The sequence below is a fragment of the Lontra canadensis genome, unplaced genomic scaffold, assembly GCF_010015895.1.
Source record: "Lontra canadensis isolate GAN:19392208 unplaced genomic scaffold, GSC_riverotter_1.0 scaffold75, whole genome shotgun sequence".
NCBI classification, from domain to species: domain Eukaryota; kingdom Metazoa; phylum Chordata; class Mammalia; order Carnivora; family Mustelidae; genus Lontra; species Lontra canadensis.
Genome location: NW_022631069.1, coordinates 760,360 through 781,520, shown reverse-complemented (window position 1 = coordinate 781,520; position 21,161 = coordinate 760,360). Strand labels below are relative to the sequence as shown.

Below are 21,161 nucleotides of genomic sequence, written 5' to 3'. Positions count from 1 at the left end.
GAGTTTATTGCGATCATCTGGAGGGATTGGGTGCATTGCCTGAGGTCATTGGGCTGTTCCCACTATTCCATGACAAGAAAGCATAAATCCGGGCTGGAGGGAGAAGGCTCCCTAAGGGTGGTAGGGCTAGGCCTTGAAGACATCAAAATGACTGAAGGATAGTCTCTGGCTGGGGTTTAAAAGAAGAATAGGTTGGAGATCATTTAAGGCTTTTAATTCTAGTATGAGTTCTGAACATGACACAACAAGTAAGGAGGAGTTATCACAGGCTCATAGATGGGGGAAGACATGATCAAAACTGCATTTGAAGATTAATCTGCCAGTACAATATAAGAGGGACTAAAAGCAAATGGCTCTCTGTTGGTACTGAAAGAAGGAAAAAGTACTAAGTTATGAGCTACCTAGCATATGAGCTAGGTAGTTATGAGCTACCTAGTCTGGTAAAAAGGGAGAGCTGCATTGTAGCCACACTACTAAATCTTGCGCCCAAACAAGTCTTAGCACGGATACTATCTGTGTCAACACACAAACTTTGCTGGTGAACTCCCAAATATGTTGCACAAAGCTCAGTTAGGCAAGTTCTTAAGGGCCTCAATTATCCCTCTCAGTAATTTCCACCTGCCAGATACTGCAGGCTAATGCCAGTTAACGTTAAGACTAAGGCAGTCGGCTATTAGGCCCTTCCCTTTTCCTATCAGCAAAGGAGAAAAGAAATAACTTGTTTTTAGCAACTACTTTCTCTATTGCCACCATGAGTCTGGGCTATCTTGGTACAAAGTATCGCAATACCAAATCCTTGGGTGATACCTTCAATACTTGCAGCCACCTACAGTTCCTGATAATTTTCTGGCTGATCACTTTTGCCTCTCAAATACACCTCAAATCCATATCTTCCCTTCGTATATTTTACTCCAGACACAGTGGCTTACTGTTGGTTCCTTAAACTTGAAGTTCTTACTCACCTCAGAACCTCTGCATACCCTATTCTCTCTGCCTCAAATATTCTTCCTCCTCTTATTTGTATGGCTAGTAACTTCCCATCCTTTGACCTCTCTTAACTAGATCTTCAAATTCACATCTCCCCAATTTTCTCCACCATTACATCTATTCCATTCAATCCATCCTGCCAACATCAAAAGTTGTACTTTTATATTTATTTTTATATTTACTTATTATGTATAGTTCCCACCCCTGTTAAACTATAAGTTCCTTGAGGATAGAAGCTGTGTCTGCCAATGACCTCAGTTTTCATATCTGGCACTTTACTAGGTACTTGTTATCAGTGGTGAACTAGACTGTAGACCTTAGATTTAATCTAACATGCTCATTTTACAGATGAGGAAAATGGGACCAGAGAGGTGCAGTGACTTGTCCACATCTGCAAAGCTTGGAAGAATGTTAGAAAAAGACAAAATGAAAAATGGAAAACTTTGAGGGCTGAAAAGGATGCTGGAGGTGTGAGGTCATAACAGATCAAGTTAGTCTTCTAATAAGGAAGGGGACTCTGACCTGGCTGTTCAGAGATAGGGCAGGATTGAGAAACACAGGGACAGAGCAAGACACTTCAGTAGTACTACTAATGAAACAACACTACCATCAGAAAAATGAGTATGCTGTATTAGTTTTGTAGGAGTAGGTCACTTTCATGTTGATCTTTTCTTACTGCCTCATCCCATGGTCTTAAAAACCAAAGGGCGAATGCGTAAGATTGTGGGCATAGCTTCTGACAGTAAATATAACAAGAGTGAACCCAAGAGAACTGTACTGAAATGAAAACCATGACCCAGGCTTCATTAGCATCCAGCTCTAGCCCAGTGAGCTGTGGACCACTAAACAGACATCATTTATGAGCTGAAACACACTGGGATACAAACAGCTCATTATGACTCTCTCATAGTACCACAAACCAACCATCAATCTGACTTGGAGTTACAAGTAACTGGGAAGTGAGAGGAAGGGAAAAAAAGAAAAGAAAAGAAATGATCACTGAGCCTTAGCACTTTAGGATAAAGCCCTTACCCTTCCTAGTCATCTCTCAACTGTGAAGTGTGTGGGAAAAACTTTTATCACATCAATGGCCCTGTTAAGGGTCAGCTCTCATTGCAACAACAATCAGCACATGAGGAACATATAAAAAATGAGCCTAGTTGGCCCTTGCCCTGACCCTGCTACCTCCTCTTCCATGGTTAAATCAAGAGAATTCAGGCTCTAATATCTCCTTCCAGCCAGCAATCACCCAAGCTCCTGAGTGTGGTGTTCCATCCTTCCATACTACAGCAGAGGACTGTTAAAACCTCTGCCCTACTGAACCTTCTCTATACACAGATGTTCTATTCCACTGCTGAAGTGAAAGAACAGAGCACAAGCTTGACTATCCTACTCCTCCTGGGTCTAGACTGGTTGAAACATTCTGTATAAACACTGTTGTCTACAGGGTCTGCCTAATAAGAAAATGTGGGCACCAATGCACAAGCACACAAATGTATGTAAAAGGCCTGGGGGTTAGGCAAGTGGCTAAGGGGATAATGCAGGAGTAGGGGATAAACATATGGATAAATGCAAGAAACTCAATGAATGTCCCCCCTAATCCTAGACACCATCATCTTTTCTATAACTCTTCAAAAGCCTGGTTTCCCTGTATCCTGACCAATATATTTCCTAAAATATCACCAGAATGATCTCAATATAAACAGTGGATTATGCCATTTGCATGATCAAACCTCTTGATGACAAGGGGTTTGATGACTTCATTATACTTAGGATGAAATTCTAAATCCTATCAATGTTTTCTTGAAATATCACCTTCTCAAGGAGCTATTACATGCCTACCCTCAACTCAATTAATTCTGCCTGTTAATATGCTCTCCTAATAACCTCTATTTTTCCTGAAGGTATTCATTAGAGTTCAAAATTTTACAGATAAGTATATGATTTATGTCTGTGTTCCTCCCTAGACTGTAAATTCCATGAAGAAATAGGTGGTAGCTATTTACTTCATCAGTGAATCCCCAGCACTTAACATGGTGCCCAGTTAATGCTTATTGAGAGGTATTCAAAAATCTTTGTTAAACAAAAGTTTATCTGTACTTGTATTCTCTTACATAGGTTATTCTAATCAAATAATAATCACTTTTCAACTCATCTTCTTCACACCTTTAGGGTGTCTCTATTCTATTCCTATTCCCAAAGTTTCCATTTTCACTTTATTGACATCCACCAGTCAATACCCAAACTCCTCATTCTATCCCTTTCCTTATACTCACTGAACTCCATCCCATTTATGTCCACACCCAATTCACCTTGCCTTTTGACCCTAACTATGTCTCAAGGGTAATTATACACTATGGCAGGTACCTTCCCGCTTTGAATAAACCTAAGATTTCCCAAAAGACTACAGCCTAGTTAGCCCTCTTCAGTAGCGTTCTCTCCTCTTCTTCTAATTGCCTCCACTAACATGAAGGTAAGTAGGCAAAGAATCAATGTTTTCTTTATTCTCTAATGCTGCTACTAACTTCAAATAGGAAAAAATATATTTATTTAGCAATTTCTAGTACCAGACTCTGAGATAAGTGCTTATATTGTTGTCAAATGTAATCTTCTCATACAATTAGTCCAGTTTCACAGATGTAGTACAGACCTGGTCCATACTGAAGAAAGATACTGAAGTATCCCAGGGAATAGGGAAAAGAGATGCTGACAGAACCCAGTATCAGCCCTGAATTTCAAAAGATGATGTCGGGCCAGCAACTGAAAATTTTCATGTTCTCATTCATTCATTCATTCAACAAATATATATATACCATGTCCCAGGGACTGATCTTTATACAATGAAATTATAATGGTAAAGAAAAGAGTTGTAGCTGTAAACAGGAGTTTTACAACCAAACACACACTGAGAGTGATAAGTGCTCTAATGGATACAGGTTGCCTTGGGAGTATAAAGTAAGAGAACAGAGCACTATGTTCTGCAGGTCCAGTTGGGGATGGTATGTTTCATTGGCAAGCCACAATTATGGGACCTAATGAGAGCCCATGTCAAGGCAGTGTAATTTTTTTTTTACATTTTATTTTCCTACAAACTTACCCCTTCAAATCACCTAAGGCTGCATTTATGACAAGAATTTATCATCCAAATATTAACAGTAATGGCAGCATGTGTCTCGGCATTTGAAGATCACAGTGGTCTCCAGCCTTAACTCTTTCTAAAGTTCTTTAATCCATTTGTTCACTGCTATGTGATCCAAACCCAGATGCCCCCCTAGTGCCAGAGACTTCATGATCTATAAAACAGATAGAGATAAGTACAACAGAATATCTTTTTTTTTTTTAAGATTTTATTTATTTATTTGACAGACAGAGATCACAAGTAGGCAGAGAGGCAGGCAGAGAGAGAGGAGGAAGCAGGCTCCCAGCCAGGCAGAGAGCCTGATGTGGGGCTCGATCCCAGGACCCTGGGATCATGACCTGAGCCGGAGGCAGAGGCTTTAACTCACTGAGCCACCCAGGCGCCCCAGTACAACAGAATATCTTGAGAATAAACTCAGAAGTATGCCATGTAATGCTACCTTAAAGTCAGAATAACTTGCAGTATAGCTGAATAAACTTTAAACTACCTTTAACAAAAGAGAGAGAAAGTGACTTCATATGTTAAGTGGGTTGTATAAGAGTGTGTATATGTGTGGAAACGTGTGTAGTAAGAGGGCAGAGTGGGGAGTATTTCAGGCAGAAATAAGTGTATGTGTATCGGTTTGAATAGAAGAGAAAGCATGCCTCATTTGAGTCAATGAAAAAAAATCAGTATGGTTCACTTATAAGGCATGGACCAGGGGAGATATGGCTGAAGAGGGAGTTATATACAGAGCCTTGGAACTCTATCCAAAGACAAGGAGGACCCACTGAAGCATTTTAAGCAAAGACATAACACTATCGCATTTGTATTTCAGAAAGCCCACTCTGCTGCTGTGAGGAGAATGGACTGAACTCCACCTCACCCCTCCAGGTCAATAGCAATTTAAAGCCCTGAGGAGTTCCAGGGCTCCTGTGGCCGCTATAGCAACGGAAGAGTCTACGGTGCATCTGGGGCAAATTCCGGATGCAGCAGCACCGAAGAACATCCAGGCTCAGCCACTGTATGGACAGCAATGGATGCTGTGCCAAAGCTGGATGTTCAGAAAGCTGACCCTGGCACAAAGGCTTCTCCACACAAGAAGAAGAATACAGAGCCAAGCTTCAGTCCCCCTGCGTGGAGGCCCACACTCCGGTTCTCTCACCACCTTCTTGGGTTACTGGGCTGTTAAACCAATTTACATAAAGAGCCCCTCACCTCACTGTAGCAGGGGTTCCAAAAAGAATCAACTGACTCTATTCACAGGCAAGCAGTTACTATGAGTAGAATGAGTAAAATGGAAAACAAAACAAAACAAAACAAAACATGGGACCTATTAAAACATTCTACAACATGAAAGATGGAGAAGGTACCCCTTAAGATGCAGATGAAGAGCATACCTGTGAAATAAGTTCCCTTGCAGAATGGAAGGAATTGGCTATGTATTCTCCAGAAATGTAGACAAATGGAGGTTTTAAAAATAAATGAAAAATAATACAAGACGTCAGACTCAGATGAAGGACAGGCTGAGAACAAAGCAGAATCACAGAAGACCTAGATGCAATGAGTAAATTCTATTAGAATATAAAAAAATGCAATTCAAATAAAAATCATAATCAGAAGCTATAAAGGACAGAACTGACAATGAAGAAAAATAAATCAGTGTTATAAAGGAAAAGTTTAAGAAGCTCTCATAAAATGCAAAGGGAATTAAAATATCAAGAGATAAATCTTAGCTATAGGAAAGAATGAAGACTTAATTAAGATAACAGAGGCTCCTGAAGACACAAAAACAAATTTAAAAAATGAAAATCTTCTCTGCGGTGAGAACAGACGGAAGCCTACAGATCCAAAGGGCTCAAAAGTGCTAGAAGATAAAATAATACGGATATACCTATACCAATAGTAGTTAAAGATTTTACTTTAAAGAGAGAGGAGACGAGGGAGAGGGGAGAGAGCCTGACTTGTCTGATATCAGAGTTCCCTATAATGTTCACAAGATGCAAAGTAACAATGTCTAGGAACTTGGCAAGATTGACTTGTGATTTAAGAATTCAATATCCAGACAAGATGCCATTTGTGTATGAAGGCAACTAAATCAAAAGATATTTTTCAAATATCTAAGAGCTCTGAAGATATGCCAACATGCAATTTTTCTGGTGAAAAAAAAAATTACTCCAAGATGTATTCATTTGACTGAAAAAATAAATCAAAATAAAGAATCCAGGAATGAAAAGGTTGTTATATAAATGTTCTGGTAGTTAACACAAAACAAGTTACATATAGAATTAAGTCCAAAGTATTATAAACTAGATTATAAAGCAATGTAAATATCAAGAATATTTTTAAAAGAAAATGCATAAAATTTTAAAATTCAATAGCAATCCTATGATATGAATTTTTAAATCCCAGATCATATAAACAAAATCTGGAGAGTGAAAAGATATAAGAGAACCAAAAGCATGCCTATTCATCTTACCAAAGAGGGGATGAGTATATGCAGTTTTACTTTTGACACTAAAAAACAGAGATGGATTCAAATCCACATTTTTCTAAACATGTATATTTTTTAAGAAAACACTAAATACTATAATTTAAATAATCTCAGCTCTATCTGTTGTCTTCATGGACCAATTTCCAGCTCCTTGAAAGACTTAAACACATGACTTATGATCTTCTCACTCTTTCCTTTCCCATTTCCCATGAAATTAATATCTACGTTGAGGACTAATAAGGTCATCCAAGCCAAGAGTTCTTTACTTTTCTCAACTCAACAGCTTCCACATCCGCTCCATATCACAAGCACACTCACATTCTGGATCACATTTGGATCCATTATTTCAACCGCAAGATCTCAAATTTGGTATTCAACTCTGACTGTAACATCCTGTCTCCCTCTTTCCCCATTCCCAACAATGATTTCACCTAATTATCCCCCACTAACACTTGTAAGAGTCAAGCCCTCCTAAATAACCGAGTTCATTAACCAACCCTCTTCTAGCTGCCTTAACTCAGTCCAGCCAAGGGGCTACGGTCAGTCACATGAATGAAGTTTCTGTCCCCTGTGGCTACTGCCCTGCATTTCTCCCTCTTTTAGCTGTACAAAATCTTACATCAGTAATCTATACCCACTCCTCTTCCTCCTTCCTCAGCACCCACTTTTTTCCTAATTTAACCCTTTGCAAGTTTGCATTCTTCTCTCCTTAATATTGAAACTACATATTAGAAGATTCCCATGACCTCAAAAATTTTGATTAACTCTTTATAGTTATCATTCTTATTTCAGTCTCTTGTCATTCACTCAGTAACTACTATTTGTTAAAATTGGTCCCAAGAATGCCAAAATAAGTAACACCACCCCCATTCTCCAGAAGCTGAAAGCCCTCCTCAGGTGAGGTAAGCATATAAACCAGGAACAGCGGTAAAATACCAAGATGGTACCAGAGAGGCATGCAGAGTTGAGGCAAGGGCACAGTCTTAAAATGAAGCCCCTGGCTCAGGGATGCTGTCATGGCAGAGCTTTCCAACTCACAGACATCCCTTTCTCTCACCTTCCTTCTTTGGGTCCCTTTCTTCCTCCATTTTCTGAAGTGTGGACATTACTCACAATTTAGGTCCAAACTCTCTGTTTCTCTCACATCCCGCACTTTCCCTTACAAACCAGATACATTCTCAGAGCAACCAAAAAGAGACTCAAAATCTGAGTCTAGAGCCCTTACCTCTAATCTGACCTTCTGGGTGTTACGTGCTTTTCTCTTGGAAAACTCACCTCAAACTCACCAGGATCTTTAGCCCATTTCTCTATCTCTGTCAATAGAACCCAAATTCTCTTATTACACAGATTCAAAACAGAAGTTAACTCTGCTCTATTTCCCCTTCATCCAACCAAGTACTTAGATGGCCCCCAATTTCCATCCAAACTCAAGTTCATTTATAGTTTCTACCTCCTATATGGTTACGTGTAGACTTTCTTCTTTCTTCCTAGTGAATCTGACAATCCTTAAAAGATAAGAATTGATTTATTCCTTCTTTGTGTCTCTTAAAGTATCCATCATAGTATATTGGATATAACAGGGAGTTATTCAATAAATAGGTTATTGAAGCTACCTTACAACAATTCTGCAGGGGCTTGAAAAGCTATGGAATGAAACTAGATCTTGCCTGGAATGTAGCCAAAGTCAGACATTGAGTCATGGACCACAAGAGCACAAAAGACCCCTCAGTCTCACCTCCTATATTTTGTGGGGGGCTAACCTAACCACTCACCCCTGTTCACACCAACATGACCACTCATCAACTCCGGATTGGATGAGGGTGCTTCAGGTTAGCACTCTGGCAGTCTGCCCAACTGATAGCAAACTGAAATTGGGTGAAGCAAAATTCCAGAAAACAGACTTTTATCAAGTCCTCACAATCGAGTTCACAGCGGAGAAACTGAAATGGGAGATGTATTTTCCCATTCCCCCATGCAGAATACAAATGAGAATAGTTTTGCAGCCCCAGATATAAATAGTTTCCACTCTCAACCAAAAGCCTACATTCCCATAGTACTTAAAAAACAGAAAAGTGGTTGTAACAAAAGCCTCATCCTAGGGAACAGCTTGTCACCAACTAGAGTCTAGACTGAAATGAGGCATCTAGTTCAAAATCAAAATACTGTCACGAAAAGACTTCGTTCCCAGACACAGGAGCTAGTGCACCACCTCTGGCAGTATGTACTTGCTGATTCATGCCAAAAAATTTTTACTGAAATTGGAGCAACTGACAGTCAAGGGAATCTTAACCAACTCTTTGGGCTCATCAGTTATAAAAAGGAGAGCTGAGAGAAAATGTGGTTGGTTTTATTTGACTCATGTCCACCTAACTTCCATTGTTCACTTCTGCTTAGCATCCCAAAGCACTATTCCAAGCCCAAGCTAAAATTACATTTCTGGGTTAATAACAAGCACAGGAAAATAAATCACGTCTGCCCTAGGAGTGAACCCAAACCAAAAGCTGCCAGAGAGGAATTTGTGAGTTGAGTTTAGAGGCAACTTTAATTCTGAAGGAAATGAACCTTTAAAAAGAAAATTCAAATAACAATTTGAATTTGTCTATGTAGACAAAACATTAATCTACACTGCTTTAATTAATTTGGGAGCCTTTTATAACTTTTTTTTTCCTCTTAAATGGATATCTGCCAGAGCAGAACTTCTCTCATATAATGGCTTGGGGCCTAATACAGTAATAATATAGACTTTTGTGCTCAGGCTTCATCAAATCCTTAGGTTTATTTCCATTTCCTAAAGGAACATCCAACTACTCAGACATCTCTTTAACAAAATTCCTATAAAAAAAGTAAACCATTTTTGCCCAAATCCCAATACCAATTGCTTTCTTCCACCTGGGCTTTAGCTCATCTAGAAGAGTGGTAGCTTTTGAATACTGTTCTGGAAGGCCATGTCAGGTGAAGAGACCAGATCAGAACATAGTCCTGTCCATAACTGATGCAAAAACCACACCAGAACAAGGGCAACATGCCTTCTTCTAGTGAGACAAACCCAAGGCCCCCCTATACAAACAACTGCGAACCTATCCCTCTACCACCCAGGATCAGAAGGGATACTCCTACAGCAGCAGCTGTGCTAATACCTATAGAACATCTTCACACCTAAAGTAGTTCTGTCCACTAAAAATATCATGAGATATACAGATTTCATTTAAAATTTTCTGGTAGCACTCAAAAGAAAAAGAAACTGATGGAATCAACTTTAATACCATATTTTATTTAACTCAATACATCCAAAACACTATCATTTTAGAGTCTAAACCAAAATTTAAAACATTGTTAATGAGACATTTTGCTTTTGTGTTGCATACTGAGTCTTCAAAATCAGGTATTTTACAGCTGTGGCACATCTCAATTTGACCTGTTACACTTCAGATACTCACTAGCAAAATATGGCTAAGGACTACGATATCAAACAGCGTAGATCTAGAATGTTTTACATGATAAGTGCAATTTACAGTTGTAAGTATAATTTAAATTACAATTAATGTAATTTAATTTACATGATAAATGAAAGGATTAAGAGGTTTTTTTATTGCACCATTTATTCTCCCAATATCCCAGTAAAGTAACTAGGAGATATTAGTTCCCTGGATAGCAAATAAAGCCTTCTGAAGAAAAGGAAGCTGACTCATTTATCCCAAATCAAACCATGAAAGACTCGGAAAAAATTTCTGGTCATCTTGAAGCCCAGAACTTGCTACTAAAGACCAAACTTTCTCTGTATATGTATTTATAAAACAACATAGTGCCTATCAGGCTCCTCTCATTAAAAACTTATAAATATAATGCTATATGTTAACTACACAGGAATTAAAATAAAAAACTTAATTAAAAATGGCAAATTCACAAATCTCCTTTATTTCAAACTGATACCTAGTTTCTTCAGCTATATAATCCCATTCATTCTTTTTCAGACACCTGGCAACTTCACTTCTTCCTAGTAGACTAACTCCAACCCTTCTTTTTCTATTGTGTCAAAAGCAAGACCAAACTGTTCATGCTTCAACTCTATAGCTGGGAATTGTATGGGGAAGTCTGAATAAAGTTGCAATAAGGCTTTTGAAAAAATCTCCAGACTGAATATAAAATATTCATTCAATATTGACTTCTGATCCCAAAGTAACCAGGAAAATATCTAAAATGGAAAAAAAGGTAAAGAATAAATCACCACATCCTAGAATAATAAAATTATAAGTTGAACATTGTCTATTAAAAAGATTCAAAATTCTTAAAAAGAAAAAAATAAAGAAAGACAATCCAGAGTCAATTTGTATAGAAAAAGACCACAGACTTGAGCACAGACTTGGGGTTCAACACTAGATTCAAACCCTGACCCAACCACTTTGTGCCTAAACTGTTTAACCCTTCTGTATATCCATCATCATTTGTAAAAAGGATATTTAATAAACTCTACCCCTAATACAATTATCACAAAGATTACACAAAATAAAACATTGTAATTAGCACAGTATTTGGTTACTAACAAACATTAGTTAACTTCCAGCCTCTAGCCCACTCATTTCTTTAATTTGTATAAAGCAAAAAATACTAATCTGAATTTATAGCTCTGATATCAGTAGAAATAGGAACCCGATGACTCCCAATTTTTTCTCTATTCTTCTAGAGGGCTGGGATGGCGAACAGTTCAGCTGTATGCTACTTAGAACAAAGGTGTGTAGAGAGCAGTAGTAACTGGTATCACCAACAACAGTTGTCATCCTATAACTCGGTATTTCCCTCACTTCAAGCATATAATAATGCCAATATTAATGTGGTGAGCATTATCACTGAGGAATGTAATGTAGTAAGGGAATGCAGAGGACAATACCTAGCTCAGCCTGGAGAGAGGTCACGGAATGTTCCCTGAAGGGGCAGCCACTTGACCTGAGCCAGGCAGGTAAAACTGGTGAGGCTGCCTATAACAAGGAGAGGAACAGAGAAGGAAAATCTGTGGAAAAGGAATGCTGTGAGTGAAGACACAGGATGCAGCAGATACAGGAGAACTGGAAGCAGTTCTTACTGCTATTGGATTCATGAGAAGACTGGAGAAGCAAACAGGGTTGAGTCCAGGAAGGAATTCACACAGCCAAGAAAGGACCTCGGACTTGATCCTGTTAGTGATGTGGACAGTAAAAAACACTGGAAATCAAAGAATCTGCATGAGTGAAAAGAGGAAGGAAACCTGTGGTGGAAAGCCAAAGACTGAGAGTCACTTTAAATGACAGCAGAGCAAAAGAAATAAATACTGCCACATTAAACTTACCCCAAAGTCTGCTATCCTTTCTAGAAAATATAAAAACACACGGAGAAAGAAACATGTTATAAGGACTGTCCTAAAAAGAGGTACTTATTAAACATTCTGGTATAAGAAATTTTGATAAAATATCATTTCACTGGGATAGTTTTCCCCAAGAATGCACCTTCCTAATAAATACCAAAGCAGGAAATGGAGTATAGCATCAAAGAAAACTCAGCAATGAAATCACCATATCATTTAATCTTCATTGGCATCAGAACCCTTAGTACCATGTACAACAAAGGAGAGAGTAGGATGGGGTCAAGTTCCCTCTCATCCTGTCTAATACCACTGTAAGGATCATCAAAAAGAGAAAAATTTAAATCCTTTCAGTTATTACTGTCAAGTAATGAACTTCACAGTAATTTTTTTGAGTTGAAAAGAAAAATGGCCTCCGAAAAAAAATCTATCAGAGAAATGGCAAAAGCTAAAGAGAAGAGAGAATATGACAGAAAGTGCAGAGTGTTGGGAGTAAAGTCCTAGGATCAAGACACCAAGAAGAAATGTTACGGAAGTCCAATTCTAGAGAAACCCAGTGGAAAAGTATTTAAAAGGAGAGCTTGGAGATTAAAATCAGAAATGTGTGCCCTTCCAGGAAATCATGTAACCAACGTTTTAAACCCTTTTAATCTTTTCATATTCATAGTGTTCAGCTCTAAAGAGTACTCTAAATAATTAGTTCCTAGAGATAAGGGAAAGCAACTTGGAGATTCTAAAGAATACCAGGTAGTAATGTCAGCAATCCAACATCAAGACTTCTTTGCTGGGCAAAATCCCTCACTGGTGCCAAGTTTCCTTCTTATTCTTTTTTTAAAGATTTTATTTATTTATTTGAGAGCAAGAGTGTGCGTGTAAGAGAGCACAAGCGGTGGAGAAGGAGAAGCAGGCTGCCCCTCAGGCAAGGAGCCCGATATGGGCCTCTATCCCAGGACCCTGGGATCATGACCCAAGCCAAGGCAGCCACTTAACCAACTGAGCCACCCAGGCGCCCCTGAAGTTTCTTCCTTATAACATTAACTTGTTCTTTGGTTTCCACATTAAATCATCAAGTTCTCTCAAAAAGGCTTAGTTCTTAGCCACTTAATCAGTTCTTAATTGTTTCCACTTTCAGTTAGATAAATAGATATAAACAGAAATTAGAACCAAATGTCTGCATAAAATCACTTAACCTTCAAAAATAAGTGGAAAATCTGCCTAAGACAACAGCAGATACTTCAAGAGGTTGAAAAATTAAGCAAGAATAATGTCTGAGGCTGAAAAATCTATTCTTGCCCCATGTGCAAAAAGGAATACAAAAAAGGAAAAAAATAGAAACATAGATGGGTGTCATAAATATAATGTCATCAAAGGTGCCTGCCCAACCCTTTGCATAATTATAGGACATGGCAATAAGATAGATTTTTGTCCATGAATAAGCTCTGAACTCTTATAGTGTGTATAACTTATATTTCACTTTTTGGTTGGAACAAAGAAGAATATTTTAATAGCCTTTTCATATAATTATTATTCTTTGATATTATACTGGAACTTATTAAGTTGTAGTTTCTTTTTTTTCCAGCTTTACTGAGATATTTTTGACATATAATACTGTATAAATTTAAAGAATACATTGTGAAAAAATAAGGTATACAATGTGATGATTTGATATGTTTATAGCGTGTGTAGCAAAATGATTACAATAAGATTAGTGAACACATCAATTAGTTGCATAGTACCTATTTTTTTATAAGTGTGGTAAGAACATTTATATTTTCATAGTTAATTGTGTTCTTTTCCTCTCAAATATGTATTAAGTATTTGCTATATCCTAGGCAACGTGTTGCTTTTCCCAGACCTCGGAGTCTGTCAGTAATGCTCTTCTCTCCTATCTGCCATAGCATCTTAGTGTGGTGCTGAGGTACTAAGTCATATCTGTGAAAATATTATTCTTGAAATGAGCATAGAAGAACATACGGGGTTAGCGCTCTACCCAATGATGTAGCACAGAGACCCTTGTAAAAGATGTCCACTTCAGTAAGAGCCTGCCTCTGGTTACCAATCCATCCCCTACTCTAACTGATTTACCACAGTGTGCATACCTGTCCACTGAGGGGGGCAGCGGCAGTTGTAAGTATTAACCCCATCCACACAAACCCCTCCATTCTGACACTTGTGGTTAGGGCAGTCGTCAATATTCCGCTCACAGGTGATCCCTTCAAAACCTGGATAAAGAAGAACAAGAAAAAATAATGAATTCTCATGCTGAAGTAAGTGATCAGCTCTTCTACAGAACATGGTCATCAGAACGGACCTACTTCATTATTTCAGTTCAGTAGCCAGCAGGTGGTCAACCCAGGACTCACCATACAAAAAAATTGCCCAATCTTCCATTTTCTCTTACCTCAAGAGAAGCTAGACAAAGTGACTCATTATGCCAATGACATGCCTTCACAGTTACCTCACAAGTATTTCAGAGTGTTTTTATGAAATAAAATCCCAGTGAAGATAAATGCGTACTTAGATGACTATTCACTGATTCTTTAAAAAAGCAGGGGAGGAGGATGTTAGATTTTTCCCAGCTCCATCCTAGATTAATGGGAAGAACAGATAAAAGATCACCTAATTAAATTTAAACTCATTTACTTTCTTCTTAGGATGTTTGCTTGGGAAAACTAGGTGGAGGTAGGGAACATAAGAAAAATACTGAGAAGTCTAAATATATGGGTCAAGTTTCAATCTCACTACCTATAAGCTACTTAACACATGGTAAATTACAAACTGAATTAGCTTCCTCATCTTTAAAATGAGGCTCAATCCACCTGCCCAACCTGCCTTTCTAGGTTGTTGTAAGTGCCATATCATGAATAAAGTACATCATAAACATAAAAAGCTATCTGAAAATGGGGTGGCCTTATTATTAATTAAACTTAACTTACCAACACTTCAAATTCTTCAACTTCCTCTCCACATTTATGGCATTACTTCCTTCCTCTTGATTTTTTTTTTTTTTGTTTTTACCAACACACTAAACTTCACCCTAACTGCCCAGTGTGTTTCTCTGTAATTTACATATTGAGCTTTTTCCTTTCTTTCTCCTTGGCTACCAAATCCCTTAGCTATTAAGACAGAAGATTACCAACTTTAAAACTGAATGTTCAACTGATCATTCTCCTATTTGAAATATAGTATGACCGGGGCACCTGGGTGGCTCAGAGGGTTAAGCCTCTGCCTTCGGCTCGGGTCATGATCTCAGGGTCCTGGGATCGAGCCCCGCATCGGGCTCTCTGCTCGGCAGGGAGCCTGCTTCTCCCTCTCTCTCTCTGCCTGCCTCTCTGCCTACTTGTGATCTATCTCTGTCAAATAAATAAATAAAATATTAAAAAAAAAAAAAAAGAAATATAGTATGACCTCCTCAAAATGTCCCTAAGGTTCTTCTCTCACTCAAAACATTTACTGGGTCTTATACTATGCACTGGGGATTAAACCGTGAGTGAAAAAGACAGAATGTCCCTGCTTTTGGGGTAATTACAGCCTGGTGAGTGGGACAGACAACAATCACACCTTGCTTTATTCATTTCTACCACAAGTCACTGTGATGATATTCTTTATCTGCTTTGTTACACTGCAACATGGCTGGTTTCTCTGAATAAAGTGGCGGTCATGTAAATGCGTATAAACTAAGTGGCAAAAAAATTTTTTTTTTTTACTGACACCAAAGAAAATCACTTCACAGAAGATGGGGATAAATGAAAGCTTGACTAAGGAGAATTTGATTTCTCTAGACATTCAGTATTCAGTCCATTCCAGCAGATAAATCACTAAGTAAGCTTGAGAAAGGCTGTGAAAATTTTTATAGACAGATTTTTAAAAATTTATCGTATTACTCATATATCTGTTTAATTGTATGAAAGTCTTACAAATGAACTGACTCAGAAAATTCTGGTTTAAGCCCACCCATAATTAAGATGAAGTAGGGCAAATCTACAGATCCACCAAGTAGCAGTGTCTGAACAAAAACTGAGGTCTTTGCTCCTACCCTAGCGCTCTTTATGAAAACATTCCTTAGAAAAGTTAAAGATAAAGTTTTAGAGTGTGGGAGGGAAATAGGGCTCCTGGCCCACCACTGCTGGAACCTGTGTGGTCTAGTGGTATTCTGGAACTGGTAACTTGATCTCTCTGGTGACTAAGACTAATATGGTTGACTATAGTGTCAGGGAAGTGATAAAGCCCTGGTAGCCAAAATACTAGGAATTGAAACTGTGACCTTAAATTTTTATTAGCCAATGCTACAACTAACTGAATTCACCAACCACAGACAGATTAAGAAAGCAGAAGCATTTCAGCATAACCACAACAATAAGAAATAAAATGTTTTCTTTTTATGACTATTTTCAAGGTAGTTCTTCCCTGTCAAAGGCAAGTAGGTAAGAAAGCAGGTTCTAAGAGTTAATTCATGATTAAAGCATGGCCTCAAGGCCTAGGTTCAACAATCAACCTTCATATGCAATAGGTGAGTGAACAGGGGCAAGATGCTGAAACTTTCTTTCCTCTCTGGGGGAATCAACAGGGTCTACCACAAAAGATTACTATAAAGAATAAATTAGTTAGATATACAGAGCACTTAATTCAGTAAATGGTGCTGGGACAACTGAACATCTACAGGCAAAATAATAAATTGGATCTCTTTCCCATATCATAACACAAAAATTACTTAAAATCTAGGAGTTAAAATTGTAAGACTCTCATAAGAAAACATAGTAGTGACTCTCTGTGACTTGGGCTAGGCAAAGCTTTCATAAATATGAACAAAAGCACAAGCAACTAAATAAAAATTGGAAAGTTTGGACTTCATTAAAATTAAAAACATTTGGGTTTCAAGATACCATCAAGAAAGTGAAAAGACAGCACACAGGATGAGAGAAAATAATTATGAATCATTTATCTGATAAGAGACTTGTATCCAGGATAGATAAAGAACACTTATAGCAATAATAAAAATACAGTATAAATAATATAATAATAAAAAGGCAAATAACCCATTATAAAACGGGTAAAGGATCTGAATAGACATTTCTCCAAAGGTGACATACAAATGGCCATAAGCACATGAAAAGATGCTCAACATCACTAGCCATCACGGAAATGCCTATCAAAACTGCAATGAGATGTCATCTCACATCAACTCAGATGGCCATAATCAAAAAAACAGACAATAACAAGTGTTGGTGAGGATGTGGGGAAACTGGAATCTTCATATACTGCTGGTTGAAATGTAAAGGAGTGCACCTACTTTGGAACAGACTGGCAGTTCCTGAAAAGGTTAAACAGCATTACCATATAACCCAGAAATTCCTCCCTTAAATATAGACCCAAGAGAAATGAAAATATATGTCCACACAAAAACTTGTTTAAGAATGTTCACAGAGGCATTATTCATAATCACCAAAAAAGCAGAAGCAGCCCAAAATGTCCATTAATTAGTGAATGGATAAATAAAATGTGGTAAGCACTGAGTATGGGATATGTATTGCAATGTTTTGCACCTGAAACCAATATAACATTATATGTCAATTATACTTCAATTTTTAAAAAGTAGGGAGAAAATGTGATAAATTTACAATGGAATACTTCAAGAGCCACGAAAGGAATGAAGCACTGATACCTCCTATAACATGAATGAACTTTAAAATATTAGGTGAGGGGCACCTGGGTGGCTCAGTGGGTTAAAGCCTCTGCCTTCGGCTCGGGTCATGATCCCAGAGTCCTGGGATCGAGCCCCACATTGGGCTCTCTGCTCCTCGGGGAGCCTGCTTCCCCCTTCTCTCTCTGCCTGCCTCTCTGCCTACTTGTGATCTCTGTCTGTCAAATAAATAAATAAAATCTTAAAAAAAAATATTAGGTGAAAGAAATGTTTCCATTTATATGAAACGTCCAGAACAAGTAAATCTATAGAGACAGTAAGTAGATTAGTAGCTGCCCGGTGCTGGGGGAGAATTAAGGACCAACGCAATGTGACTGCTGATGGTACAGGGTTCCTTCTGCAGAGATAAAAATGTTCTAAAATTGATTGTGGTGATGGTTACGTATCTGTGAATACACTGAAAACCACTGAATTGTACAATTTTTTTTTAAGATTTTATTTATTTATTTGACAGGCAGAGATCACAAGTAGGCAGAGAGGCAGGCAGAGAGAGAGAGGGGTAAGCAGGTTCCCCACCAAGTAGAGAGCGCGATACGGGGCTCGATCCCAGGACCATGACCTGAGCCGAAGGCAGAGGCTTAACCCACTGAGCCACCCAGGTGCCCTTGAATTGTATAATTTAAAGAGCAAATTATGTGGTATGTGAATTATATCTCACTAAAGCTATTCTATTGGGGGGAATGCACTTAAAACAGTGCCTGATGCATAAGTGATCTATGCATATTAGCTAATACTATATATGAATAGACTCAAACAGCCCTTAGAAAGTATCTACTCTAATCCTTTTATGTCACAGATGAAGAAGTTGAGGGCCATATGGCTGACTTATCTAAGTTTACATGGCTGGTAGGCAGAAGCCAGTACAGAACCAGTTCCAAACAGTATGCTGTCTGGGACCCCAGAGTTCCCTTGTAAAAATCTGAAAAACCAACCTAAGGTTAAAAGTTCCCATGTCTGAGAAAACTCAAGCCAAATCAGTTCTCCTCCAGAGTTAAGACAGGATTTATGCTTTAAAAATAGAGATTCAGACCTCTTTTTGGAAATAGCTAGCAAATTCTTGTAAAAAAGTCCACCCAAGGAGAGGAGGTGGTGGTAAGGCTTATATGAATAAGCTACAGTGCAATCACTTCTTAAAAATGTATTTTAAGATTCTGGGGAAAGGGAAACAGACAAGTCTCCAGACCTGTGGGTGGGATGGGTGTAGCAGATTTACAAAGAGGCTCACGTGACCATACTAAAAGGAGTCAACTACTTGCCAATTCAGATCCTTAAAAGGCCAAAAGGAGAGAAATTAAACTTAGAAGGAACATTTTAAGACTGTGCTGTTATAAAACCATGGCCCATGTAACTGATAAATGATGACAATGAGGGTGGGGAGCAGAAAAGAATTTTTTCAACTTGTCATCCCATACAGAGAACAGCATCTCTCAAGAAAGCATACGTATCTTTCCACTTTCAGATGCCGGGATGTGTGAGGGTGGAAGGGCTTCTGGAGAAACACAAAGAAGAGAGAAGAAACAGGAAGATGAGAAGACACAACTAGGATTCTTTCATACCAGGCTAAAAGTCCTCTGGAGGAGCTTTAGTCCACAGGGATGAAAAAGTGAGGAAAAAAACAGGAATATCTGAAACTGGACAAAGGCAAAAAAGAGCTACAAGTCTATTTTCTCCCACAACCCCCCAAGAAGAAATATGTCACAAAAGCAAACTGGTCCCGTACCGGTCCAGTTGGTCTTCTTGGCACACACCTTCCATTCTCCAAATGGGCCCAGATGAGCTTGCTGACCCTCATGACTGGCCCATGTATCCCCGAGCCCCCCACCCACACAGGTTGCTGCTCCTGGACACCACTCTTGGTATCTCCCTAATGATCTCCACTCTTCTAAATTCATCACCAAAAAAGTCAAAAAAATGAATAAGACGAATCAAAAGAACTTCGGTATATATATATATTTTTTTAAATTATAAAATACAATAATTCTATAATTATTTTTTAATTATATTTTTTAATTTAAATTTTTAATTTTTTTTAATTTTAATTTTAATTTTAATTTTTAATTAATTTTTTAAATTATAGAATACAATAATTCTATAATTATTTTCTATCACATTCAATTCATTCGTTTGTGAAATATTCACTGGGTCTCAATTTTGTGCCATGCACTAAGTTGGATACTGGCAGGAGGAGTTAAAAGAGCGTGTCTACTAGGAAAGATGAACAAATAAACAATCAGCTTGATAAGCGCTGTATTAGAGGTATACAAGTTACCAAAAGACCTTACAGAGGTCTCCAATTCCCATGGGGATTGGGAACATTGAAGGCACTTCAGTGAAATAGGTGCCTTTGACACATCATAAAGAATAAGTTCTAGGGCATCTGGGTGGCTCAGTCACTTGAGTGTCCAACTCTTGATTTTTGGCTTAGGTCATGATCTCAGGGGCATGGGATGGAGACCCATGTCAAGCTCTGCACTCAGTGTGCAGTCTGCTGGAGATTCTCTCTCTCTCTCTCCCCTTACCCCTCCCCTACTCATGCTCTCTAAAGAAATAAAATATTTTTTTAAAAAAGAATAATTTCTATATAAAAAGGCAAGGTGGGCAGCGTAAGGTGATAGAAAGCTAAGGAGATACCATGGTTGAAACTACTGAGCATAGGAGAATAGGAAAGACGTCCAGGAACATCAACTAAAACTGGAACTAAAATAATGTACCCTGGAAAGTGGTATGATCATTTCTGCATCGCTCCAGAGATTCCTGCAAAAGTATGATTAATATAATACCCAAGAAAAAATAATATAATACCCAAGAGAAAGCTACATGCCCTTGCGTATGAGAATGCAAGAGGGAATTACTTCTAACAGTTTTTAAGCTCAGACACAAAAGCCACAAAATGGGCTTAAGCTTTATTTTAATGATATAGGGATATCACATATACTCAGCCTGTAAAGTACAGAGGTGGTTCACAAAGAATAAACCTCTGTTGTTTGGAGAGGACAGATCAGACAGCTTTTTATGAAATTTTTTAAAAAATAATAGAGGAACAGAGAGGTATAAGAGAGTAAGAAACGTAAAGCACACTGAGGATTCGCCAATCAAACTGTGAACTCACAAGGCACAGCCAATAGATTCAAACAATCCACTGTTCTCTGATTACCTGGGCTACTTTTTAAAGTATCCACATATACAAAACCAGCCTAACTCATTCGCTCCCCATTATTTGGCCCTAATGCAAAAATACTGGGAATCAATGATTCAATAATTTATTTTCTATGTTGCTCTTATGTTAAAATTATTCTCTTCAGTGCTTCTGCTAAAGACTTATTTAATGGCAGCCCTCAAAGGAGCTGGATTATTAACAGCTGATCATCCAAGGAGAAGATGAAATATGGTTCCTTGGTCTGATTCTATTGCTTCTCTCATGAATATTTTCCTTTTTTCTTCTCTCTGTGGAGAAACACTTCTTTCTCTGTTACACAAGACTGGTCATTTTCTGCAGTTTTAATTCCCTCTCCATGAGTCTTACAGTAAT

At 38.2% G+C, this 21,161-nt stretch overlaps 1 protein-coding gene across 8 annotated transcripts in view; it reads right to left on the bottom strand.

Annotated features, from left to right (window-relative positions):
• The window catches only part of NOTCH2 (notch receptor 2), a 195,036-nt gene that overhangs the window by 61,129 nt on the left and 112,746 nt on the right, over window positions 1–21,161 (bottom strand). For all 8 annotated transcript variants that reach the window (XR_004385424.1, XM_032881302.1, XM_032881303.1 and 5 more), the window contains one exon: window positions 14,031–14,153. Coding sequence is in view for 7 of the 8 variants with exons in the window: in XM_032881302.1 (XP_032737193.1) it covers window positions 14,031–14,153 (123 nt within the window). In the remaining variant the exon portion in view is untranslated. The remainder of the gene's footprint in view (window positions 1–14,030; window positions 14,154–21,161) is intronic.